Source organism: Filicampus tigris, chromosome 2 (assembly GCF_054856515.1).
Source record: "Filicampus tigris isolate MCC_2025a chromosome 2, RoL_Ftig_1.0, whole genome shotgun sequence".
In the NCBI taxonomy this organism is placed as follows: Eukaryota; Metazoa; Chordata; class Actinopteri; order Syngnathiformes; family Syngnathidae; genus Filicampus; species Filicampus tigris.
The window spans coordinates 8,393,271-8,402,704 of NC_141218.1; the positions used below are offsets into that span (position 1 = coordinate 8,393,271).

Sequence of the window (9,434 nt, forward strand, 5' to 3'; positions counted from 1 at the left end):
TGCGTCAGCATGCTGCCCCTCGCAGGTCAGTCTCAGTACTACAACAGACCCCTGCTTGTGTTTGGGTGTGGTGTGTTTCCTGTGGAGCAGTAACAATACACAAATATTTTTGTTTTTGTAACTGAGGGCTCGGTCACCGTTTTCAAAATGTATACGTGTGCTTGCACTTTCCAAATGTGCATGTGTGTCAGTCCACCTATTTGACCGTCCTTGTCTTCAGCCTCCTTTCAGTCCATCTTTGCCTGGCATCTTTTCTGCACGCATTCCCTGTAAAACGTGTCGGAACTTGCAAAGCAGCGTGGCCGGCGGACGCACAATCTTAACCATCACAAGACCCGAGGCTCGACTGCTGCTGGTAAGTTACGAGACCATTTGGTCGCTTTAGCTCTAAAAAGTCATTGGCGTGCAGGCGGGAAGCTCAGTGCTCCAGGGAGGCTTCGCACTTGTTCAGCCTGCAACAAATACAACATACAAACACTCAAATGTCCCCTCAAAGCAGTGGATTCAGTGACAGTGTGGACCGGTTTGCTTTCAATCAACAATAACAATGATGCAGATGGCTGTCCACAGTTTCTTTTCTTGTTTTTACTTTATCCCAGCAAAAGCCCCGCCCCCCAATACATTTCCACGTGCATTTAGCCTCAAATCAACGTTTCCATTGAGTTCTCCTCTGCTGCCACCTGGTGGACAGTTTGACCTATTGTAAAAACATATTTGGAGCCTCCGCTTTATACAATCTGGATGAACTTTATTTGCTATGTGAAACACGTAACTGACGTCAGGTGTCGGTTTATACAATTTATGCTCGGTGAAGAGAGGAAGTGATGACGCTTTCGGCCATCTGACGGGCGAGCGCACCAACTCGGTCTCGGTCACTCTCTTGGTCTCCGCCTCGGCTGCTTTTGGCATGCAAGAGCAAGCCGATGACATCACGGGCCAGGCAGTCTGCGAAAGTCTCCACGGCAGCTTCCGGTCCGCACGCGGGTGAATTGGACTGGAGCTGTGATTCCTTCACGTGTCCGGCGACCCTATTGGGATTTTCAGTCAAGGCCTTCATCGCGGTTTCCTGTCGACATGGAAACAGTGTCAATCACACCACGTGTGTGTCAAGCACGTCGTGTGTATGTCTCCAGGTAGGACTGATGTGACAAATGTGGCCAGTGCCGGCCCGAGGCAGAATTTGATTTGGTGGCCTGACTGGCCTCCCCTCCAACGACTGTGCTCGAATACACTTGTGTGTTGGATTCTATTTTTTAGGTCACCTCCTAAATTCCTTTAATGTTTTCCTTTAATGACTACAAAGTGCAACTGGAGCCTTCCCACCGCAGCTTGTCCACACACGGCCCAAACAGGAAGCTGACTTGTTTCATCACTCCAAAGCATCTTCCCAAACAGCAGAAGCAGACCACATTATTGCTCATCAAGCGCACATGGAAAAACCGAGGGGCTGAGGTGAAGGCCACACCGCATACGCCATAGCTGCTCATCATAAACATTTTCCCTTACCTTGACCTGGTTTTTGGTCCCCATTAATGATGGTAAAAAACAATATACAGTATGCCCCGAAGACCTGATGAATACAAACAGGAGGGTGGATTTTTGTGTGGGCCGGGGCATCTCCACTTTAGTCTGTCCATTTCACACACACGCACACACGTTCTCCAAAAAGATTATTTGGAGGACAGAAAAACCCAAATAGACAAATCCCACTCACCGGAAGGTTGCTCTCACTGCTCGCACGGCCCTTGATGAGTCAACGAGTGTTAAAACAAACCGCGACGCTCACTTCCTGAGCCATTAACAGGAAGCGCGCACACAAACTTTGTGTGTGCGTGTTAATACACTTGAAAGACAGAAAGAAAGCGAGTGCTATATGCATTGTATTTGTGCCGTCCTGACCCCTCTGACCTGCAAGGCCTTTTTGGAACAATTACAGGGACACGTGTGATGTTTACAAGTACTGTAGTAACACTCGACTCAAGTGTCATGTTGTGCAGAACTCCTCCACTTTGATGGAGTCGCTCTGCACTTCATGAGCACCAGCGAGCGGGGACAATTTCCGCAAATAGACGCAAAGTTCACAGCGGACTTGCGACCTATGCCTCCCGATGGTTGCAAGTGTGCTGAACAAGCAGGAGGCTTCATGTTGTGTTTTTTTGGTGCAGCTCGTGCGAGTCTTGCAAAAAAAAAAAAAAATGCATATGAATGAATGCAAATGCAATTGTGTGTGTGGTGATCTCAAGTCGCTGCATGTGCCGCAAGTTGTTCTCATGCCGAGGATTATCTAAATTGTCATTGAGGAGCGAGGATGGAACATCAAGGAGTTTCCACAGGCGAGCACAAATCAAAAAAGCGCTGATCGGTCGTTGAGCTTCTTGACATGTATGTAATGTCAAGAAGCTCAACGACCATTTTGCTGAGTCGCTGACTTATTTTGGACTGTTTTAATACTGTAATGAAATTTGCCAAATTCCCCAATCAAGTAAGCTTTGATGACAGCTTTGATTCTGGCTCCCTCTGGTCATAGGAGATTTCAATCTTGGCAATCTCTGTCATCTCAAACCGTTTTAAAGTTGAAACAACGTCAAGGGGGAATATTTGTGATTGTGTTATTTTATTTTTTGTGTATGTGTAATGTACATCACCTGGTATCGTTTGTTGTATTTGTACGTTTTTATGCTTCCTTTTATTTTGCCTTGTTTTGTTCAATAGGAAGTACAGAAGACGGCAATCGCGTGACGTCATTTTTAATTGGCATCTTCGCAAAATGACGTCGGCACCAAGCGCCTCACGCTAACCGGCGCTAACATGCAGACAGTGGAGTGAAGATCAAGGTGGTCGCAAGGAAAGGAACGGCATAGTTTTTAGCTATCATTTGGCTTGTTCAAAAGTTTTTTTTTTCTACATAACTTGTTAAAAAAATGCCATCTTACAAAGAGCATCTTTCGTTGGTCACATGCTAAAACCTAAATAAATTCCTATTGGCTGTTTTCAGAGCTATGGCCTTATGTGCGTTTGGAAAACAACCCGTAATATCCCGCAGAGCTCGACGACGCATTTACGATGAAACAAACGTTGCTTTTATTTTTGTTCCAAACACGTCTCCATTGCGACTAATTTAACGATCGTTTACTAACATACTGAGTGGTACTAACCTGCTGTGTCGTTTAATGTTCGGCTTTGAAAGCGGTACGACCGCTTCTCGCCCCTCTTGGGAGCGGTTATGAAACAAAACGAGCAACCCTTCAAAGCTGCATCGACGGGAGCTCGCTGATTGGCTCGGGCGGCTTTAATTCCAGCCAATTGGAAAGCCGCAGCGAGATTTGAGTCTACGAAAACACTTTGATCGAAAACGGCTGCAAAACAACAATTGCAAATCTTCCTCAAGCAAGCGTACTCCGTCGTTTCCCAAGCGCTCCACTTGCGGCGATCATCACTGAAGGTAACCGTCACCGAGACGCTCATGTTGATGTTTTGAGTGCAAACGAGAACACAGACGCGCGTGTTGCCGCCAGTCGATCCCATATTGCTCCACTTTGGAGGCCTTTGGCTCGTTTCTTTCCCCTGGATCTGTACGCTGTTTTGTGCAGGTGCCATGCCTACTGTGAGAGGTAGGAGAGCTCCTGTCGCCGCCGGCCGCAAGGTTCCCGATAGGGTCAATTGCGACAAGAAGGTAAATAAAAAAAAAGTCCACACACGACAAATAGACTGTGCGTACTCATGTGAGCGAGCTCGCACAACTCCCCCGCACCTCGCTCAATGGTCCTCGGTGGTTTTCCAACAGCAGCAGGAGGAGCAAGAAGTTCCAAATTCCAAGAGGTCCACTTCGCCTAGCCACGGAGCCCCCAAGCTCAAGAAGAGGACGGCTCTCGTCGATATGACCAATGTGAGCATCGTATAGTTTCACCTCCAAAATGTACTACCGCCATCATGCACAACATAAAAGTGTTTAAAAAAATTCACTGGAGGTTTTATGTTTCACTTTATTGGAAATCAAATGTAACATTTTGAGGTTCATCCACTTTGTGTACCGCATATCTGCATTAGCGTTACACTGACCTGGAGCCAATCTAGTAAAAAAAAACAAAAAAATAACCTAATACGTAAAACAAAATATATTGCATATAAAGGCCCAAAAAGTACCTAAATAAAAGTTTTAAACAAACTTTTTAAAGGTTAAATGCAGACCTTTTTTTAATGTAAAGGTTAAATACAACTGAACTGATAAGCGGTTTGGACAATGGGTGGATCTACTTAGTGATTCTTTGGCATTCTACTAGAGGGCGCTCATGTTCCGCACGTTCATGTTGAGAATTGCAATTTCACATTTGAAGAAACTCACAAAAAGTGCTCGATGCATCCGGAAGTAATGATGACCTCGTTTCCCAAACGGACTTGATGTGAAATATGTGCATGTTTAGTTGAACCCACTTATTCTTTTGTACAAATGGCACCTTCTGCCATCTAGTGGAGGAAAAGTTCATTCTTCTGCCTGCCGCTACATGTTGCTAGCATAGATAAATGGAAAAATACGCGTCGGTTCTACTACAGAAATGATCGTTCGCTGAGCCATTATATGAGACGTTATAGTTTTCCCTCGCAGAGTTTGGGAATCGGTGCACTCAGCTGCTTTGTGCTTTGCAGGCTCACAAAGTCCACATCAGCTTCCCAGGCAGGAAGAAAAAGAAGCATCAGCAGGTGAAGAAAACGAGCGCATCCTCGCTGTCAGAAAAGAGTCAAGCCGAGCAGCAAAAGTAGAGTCTTTATCTTTGATATCCTCCCGCCGTTTTCCTCGTACCGTTGCCAGCCGCTTGTTTGACATTGTGCAGGTCGTCCTCTGAGAGCACTGATGGAAAATCATTTGAAAATGATGAAGAGGCAGAAGAGGACGAGGAAGCGGAGGCGGCTCCAACGGAAGAGCCTGCTGTCGGCCACGTGCAGCCACACCTCCTTAGGCCACAGGTAAGACCCCCTCCCGTTCTTGCCCTCATTCCCCCACCCCAGCCAGGGGAGTGTGTCACTGTTGGCTTCACCGCTACAGATTCCGGACGAGTTTGACGTGGACTCCGAGAGCCGCGACGACTGCTTCATGTGCCCCGAGTACGCCAAGGACATCTTTGACTACCTCAAAAGTCGAGAGGTGAGACCGCCGCCGGTGTGCCGTGCGATCAGGACTCGGCAAAGCAAGCCCCAAAAATCAATCTTGACTTGGATTGTAGCGCCATGTCTGTAAGGATGTCCATTTGTTGTTGATTCTCGGCAAATTTTGTCCATCTCTCGGGGCACGCGACAGCTAGCAAGGGGCCCTACGCGGGATTTCCCCCACGCTGTCTTTACAGCGCTGCCGTTGTTGTGTCGGCGAAACGGGCGGACCCGGCGTCGTTTCCCGCCACCGATTTTGTTCTCGTCCCTTGTTTTCAGGAGAAGTTTGTGCTGCACGACTACATGTGCGAGCAGCCCAACATCAACCCCAGGATGCGCGCCATCCTGGTCGACTGGCTGGTGGAAGTGCAGGTGAGCCCCGTCGTCGCCGGACGATGGCGGCGTGCGCCCCCTCTAACGCTCCCCCCAACTCTCCCAGGAGAACTTCGAGTTATACCACGAGACTCTGTACCTGGCCGTGAAGCTGACGGACCACTTCCTGGCGCGGATTCCCATCCAGCGCGACGCGCTGCAGCTGGTGGGCTCCACCGCCATGCTGCTGGCCTCCAAGTTCGAGGTACGCATTGCGTGGGTTCCTTTTTAGTGCTGATGAGTGGCAGCCAAACATATGTAGGGCTTCTCAAAGTTTTGGGTCCACGGACCCCCTCAGGCGTAACGCCACTAACAACCATGTTCACCAACCGAGAGACTTGTGAGGTTCATCCCTGCTAATAAACAGACGTGAGCGCAATCATTTTGAGGCGATCACGTAATCGTGCTAAGGTGTCAAGAGCCAGCCGGTGACGGCCGTGTCTTTTGCAGGAGCGCGACCCGCCATGCGTGGACAACTTCCTTTATATTTGTGACGACGCGTACACCAGACAGGAGCTTCTGTCCATGGAGGCCCGCATCCTGCAAGCGCTCTCCTTCGACATCGGCATCCCCGTCGCCTACCACTTCCTCCGTCGCTATGCCAAGGTACGGCCCGACAGTCTTCCTGCTTTGCGTTTTCATTTGGCCAAAAGACTCCATGGAAATTTTATTTATTTTTAAAAAATAGTTGTTCCCATATTTGTGAGAGATTAAAAAAAAAAATCTCTCACAAATATGGGAAAATCTTTTTTTTTTTTTTCCCCCCTTTTCTCCACTCTTCAATATTAGGATCAGATCTGCTATTGCAAAACTGGCCACGGCACTACGTTTGGTTTGCATTCAAATTTTCGTTTTCATAAAGTTGTGTAATTTCGCCCTTTTGTTAATTTATCAATCTAAAATATCTTACCATTCCCTTCAATATCAACATTTATTTTTCATTGTATTCGCAGCTGAAGTGTTTGCACCATACAGCCCATGCTAGCGAGTCGACATTGTTCCTGGGGGCAACGTGTTCCGTATTCTTATCTTCCACTGCCGAAACATTGTTTCCAAATGCTCACAGAGCTCCGTTGCCGTGTGTGAACTCGACTACTTTTGTGAATGCGGTGTCTTTTGCTTGTGGGGTCCTCGTCCACATTGCGCCGTCAAGATGAGCTTAGTCACTGGACAAAGTTCAGACGTCTGTATGCGTGTCGGTGGTATTGTTTTCTATCAGAGAACCGACACGTGTAGCGACAACCTTGTAGAGTTCTGGTAAACACGTGTCTGCTTCGAATGACATAAAAGTTAAAGGGGAAGTCAGCCCCTAAAAAGGATTTCTAAACACGGCATTCTGATTAACATTGTATTTGTGGAATATTAGCTAAAGAGTAAAATCCAACCGTTTTTGTTCATCTCAGGGGGCGGCCATTTTGCTGCTTTCTGTCGACTGAAAATGACAAATGGCTCACATTTACAAAACAGGTGAGCCGTTATTGGTCGTTACCGGGGCCCTGAGCAACTGTGATATCATTTTCAGTCGACAAAAGTGACAAAATGGCTGCCCCCTGAGATGGCTAAAAACGGGTGGATTTTGCTGCTTAACTCATATTACACAAACACAATATTAAGTGAAGGCGCATAGAACGTATTATTGAATCTTTTTCGGGGGGGTTATTTCCCCTTTAAAGAAAAAAAACATTGGTGGGTGATGGCCGTTCCATATTTGCGTGCGTTGTCACACAGCAGAGGCTTGGCAAGCGATGCTCTTAAAGTGACAGTAAGCAGACCAATCTTGGTGTCTTTGAGGCTTCTCTTATCGCTCCATTTTCGTTGCTAACCCATCAGCGAATGGGACATAGTACGAAGCACTGCAAAAACCTCCACTGGATATTTGTTTTAGTTCATTTTTTCTTTTATCAATTTAATTGTTCTATGTAAAATGTGCTTTATAAACGCATGGAGAAGCGATCCGACTAAATTGCCGTGAATGTCATGTTTTAAGAAAGAATGCTCCATGTTTGTATAGCATGGCGCTGTGCCGTAATCTTTTGTATTCTGTTATTCCCTCACCCAATGACAATCAATAAGCAGTATCAATAATGGTTGAAAGAGAACAATATTTTTAAAAAAAATGCTTTGAGGTTGAAAGACAAACATTTGTAGTCGTTTTGGGGATTTCCACTGTAGCCAATGGCAAGAGTGCCTGCCTCGCAAACGGCTTATGCGTTTGTTGTCCCGTGTGTGCGTGCGCAGTGCGCCGGCGTGGGCATGGACACGCTGACGTTGGCGCGCTACTTCTGCGAGCTGAGCCTGATGGACGTGGAGCTGGCGCTGGAGCGAAGCTCGCTGCTGGCGGCCGCCTGCCTGCTGCTAGCCCTGTGCACTAAACACCTGCCAGGATGGGTACGCATTTGCGGCGACGCATCGCCAAACGCATTTCGTCTTGTCATTCTCGCCCTCGTTTTTTTTTTTGTCCTCGCAGCCGCCCATCCTGCAGTTCCACAGCGGCTACGGGATTTCCGAGGTGGCGCCCGTCGTCCGGAAGCTTTACTCGCTGGTGGCGCAGCCTCCCAGCAGCGAGCTGAAGGCGGTTCGCGGCAAATACTCCCACGAGTAAGTTGTGGAATTTGACTCGTTCCGCGTCGCCGCGGCTGTGTTGGGAGTCGAGGTCAGGTGAACCCAGCCGGCCCTCGACGCATCGTTCAAAGTAGGGAAGATCAAATATCCTTAAATGCGTTTTAATTAGGTTCTCATACTTGTTCAAATAATCACAGATTGTGATCTTGTTAGCACATTCCGTTGTGTGTGTGTTTTTTTTTTTTTTAAACAATTCGGGTGATGTGTGATTCACTTCCATCTTTTAAATCAAAACTGGTGATTTTCCAGTTGAAATTGTTTTTTGTTACACCCCTAGTTGCACTATTACACAAAACAAACATTTCAGTTTCCGTGCTATTGTTTGATTTTCGGTCTTTAAATGCTTGCCTTTTTTTTTTTTTTTTTTAACTGGCAATTCAACTGTGCTGTTTACCCTTTGAAAAAAAAAAGGAGGGAACGAGGGAATTCTTCCCAACACAGCCATTTTTTTTCCCCCTCCTAATTCACATTGCCAATCATGGATGTTTTCCCACTGATTTGTGTTCTGTTCAACTTCTCAGGGTGTTTTTCCAAGTTGCTTCCCTGCCACTAGTGGACTACGAAGTTTTGGAGAAGACTTTATCACCTGAAAAGTGACCAAAAGTTCACTCAGATGCAGTTGTAAATAGTTAATGTTAAATATTTATACACATTGTTTATTTTATTTGCTGTTGCAAAACGTGTTCAGGTTCTTAAACATTTTAGTGTTAATGTTGAAAAAAAAAAAGTTAATTGGCAAGTGTAATTTTGTCTGTTATTTTTATAATGACCCATATGTATTAACATTTGCCAACGTTTAAAATAAAGACGTATCTTTTAAGAGTTTCACACTGTCAATTTAGGTTGGACTTTTGTGGTAACGAACGATTAAGCCACTAGAGGGCAGTAGCAGACCAGCTGGTCCAGCGAGCTGGTCTCGTCATCGTGAGGTTCTAATCAGCCTCAAGGGGCTTCATTCGATGTCTTTTGACCATGACGTCGCATGTACATTCGAGTGGCAACATTTACGAACATGACAGAAAATGACATCATACCATCCAAACGTATTACCCAAACAATGAAAGAACACTAAAGATGCTGCATGAGAGAGGCGGTCATTTTTCAAGGTTTTTAAATGCCAATAAAGATGTAAACCGTGCAGTCATACATACAATATTTATATGAAAAGCAAGTTATTTCCTCAACATGAACCGCTGTCTTTACGTCTTCTGCTTCGAATGGCCTTGGGGATTCAAAGAAAAACGTACATCGTCCAGTGTACAGCCAAATGTTTTCGTTGATTTGCAAATTTGACACTG

At 46.2% G+C, this 9,434-nt stretch overlaps 1 protein-coding gene across 2 annotated transcripts; it reads left to right on the plus strand.

The window, feature by feature from the left end:
* Positions 1–757: 757 nt before the first annotated feature.
* Positions 758–8,964, plus strand: ccnb3 (cyclin B3). 2 transcript variants are annotated; one of them, XM_086024170.1, is made up of 13 exons: positions 758–1,452; positions 2,713–3,442; positions 3,591–3,673; positions 3,785–3,886; positions 4,645–4,754; positions 4,830–4,962; positions 5,042–5,140; positions 5,422–5,514; positions 5,582–5,719; positions 5,965–6,120; positions 7,753–7,902; positions 7,982–8,112; positions 8,658–8,964. In XM_086024170.1, the coding sequence occupies exons 3-13, from the start codon at positions 3,596–3,598 to the stop codon at positions 8,731–8,733; spliced, it is 1,266 nt and encodes a 421-aa protein (XP_085880296.1). In that variant the 5' UTR covers positions 758–1,452; positions 2,713–3,442; positions 3,591–3,595; the 3' UTR covers positions 8,734–8,964. The 2 variants fall into 2 exon arrangements, with proteins under 2 accessions (XP_085880296.1, XP_085880295.1); XM_086024169.1 differs by lacking the exon at positions 758–1,452 and having other exon boundaries at positions 2,413–3,442.
* Positions 8,965–9,434: the final 470 nt, after the last annotated feature.

Bases quoted from the DNA above. Each gene is read 5' to 3' on its own strand.
- ccnb3 (XM_086024170.1), top strand. From the start codon at position 3,596: ATGCCTACTGTGAGAGGTAGGAGAGCTCCTGTCGCCGCCGGCCGCAAG. The intron at 3,887-4,644 runs GTGAGCATCGTA...TGTGCTTTGCAG, and splicing joins CTCTCGTCGATATGACCAAT to GCTCACAAAGTCCACATCAG. The intron at 5,515-5,581 runs GTGAGCCCCGTC...CAACTCTCCCAG, and splicing joins ACTGGCTGGTGGAAGTGCAG to GAGAACTTCGAGTTATACCA.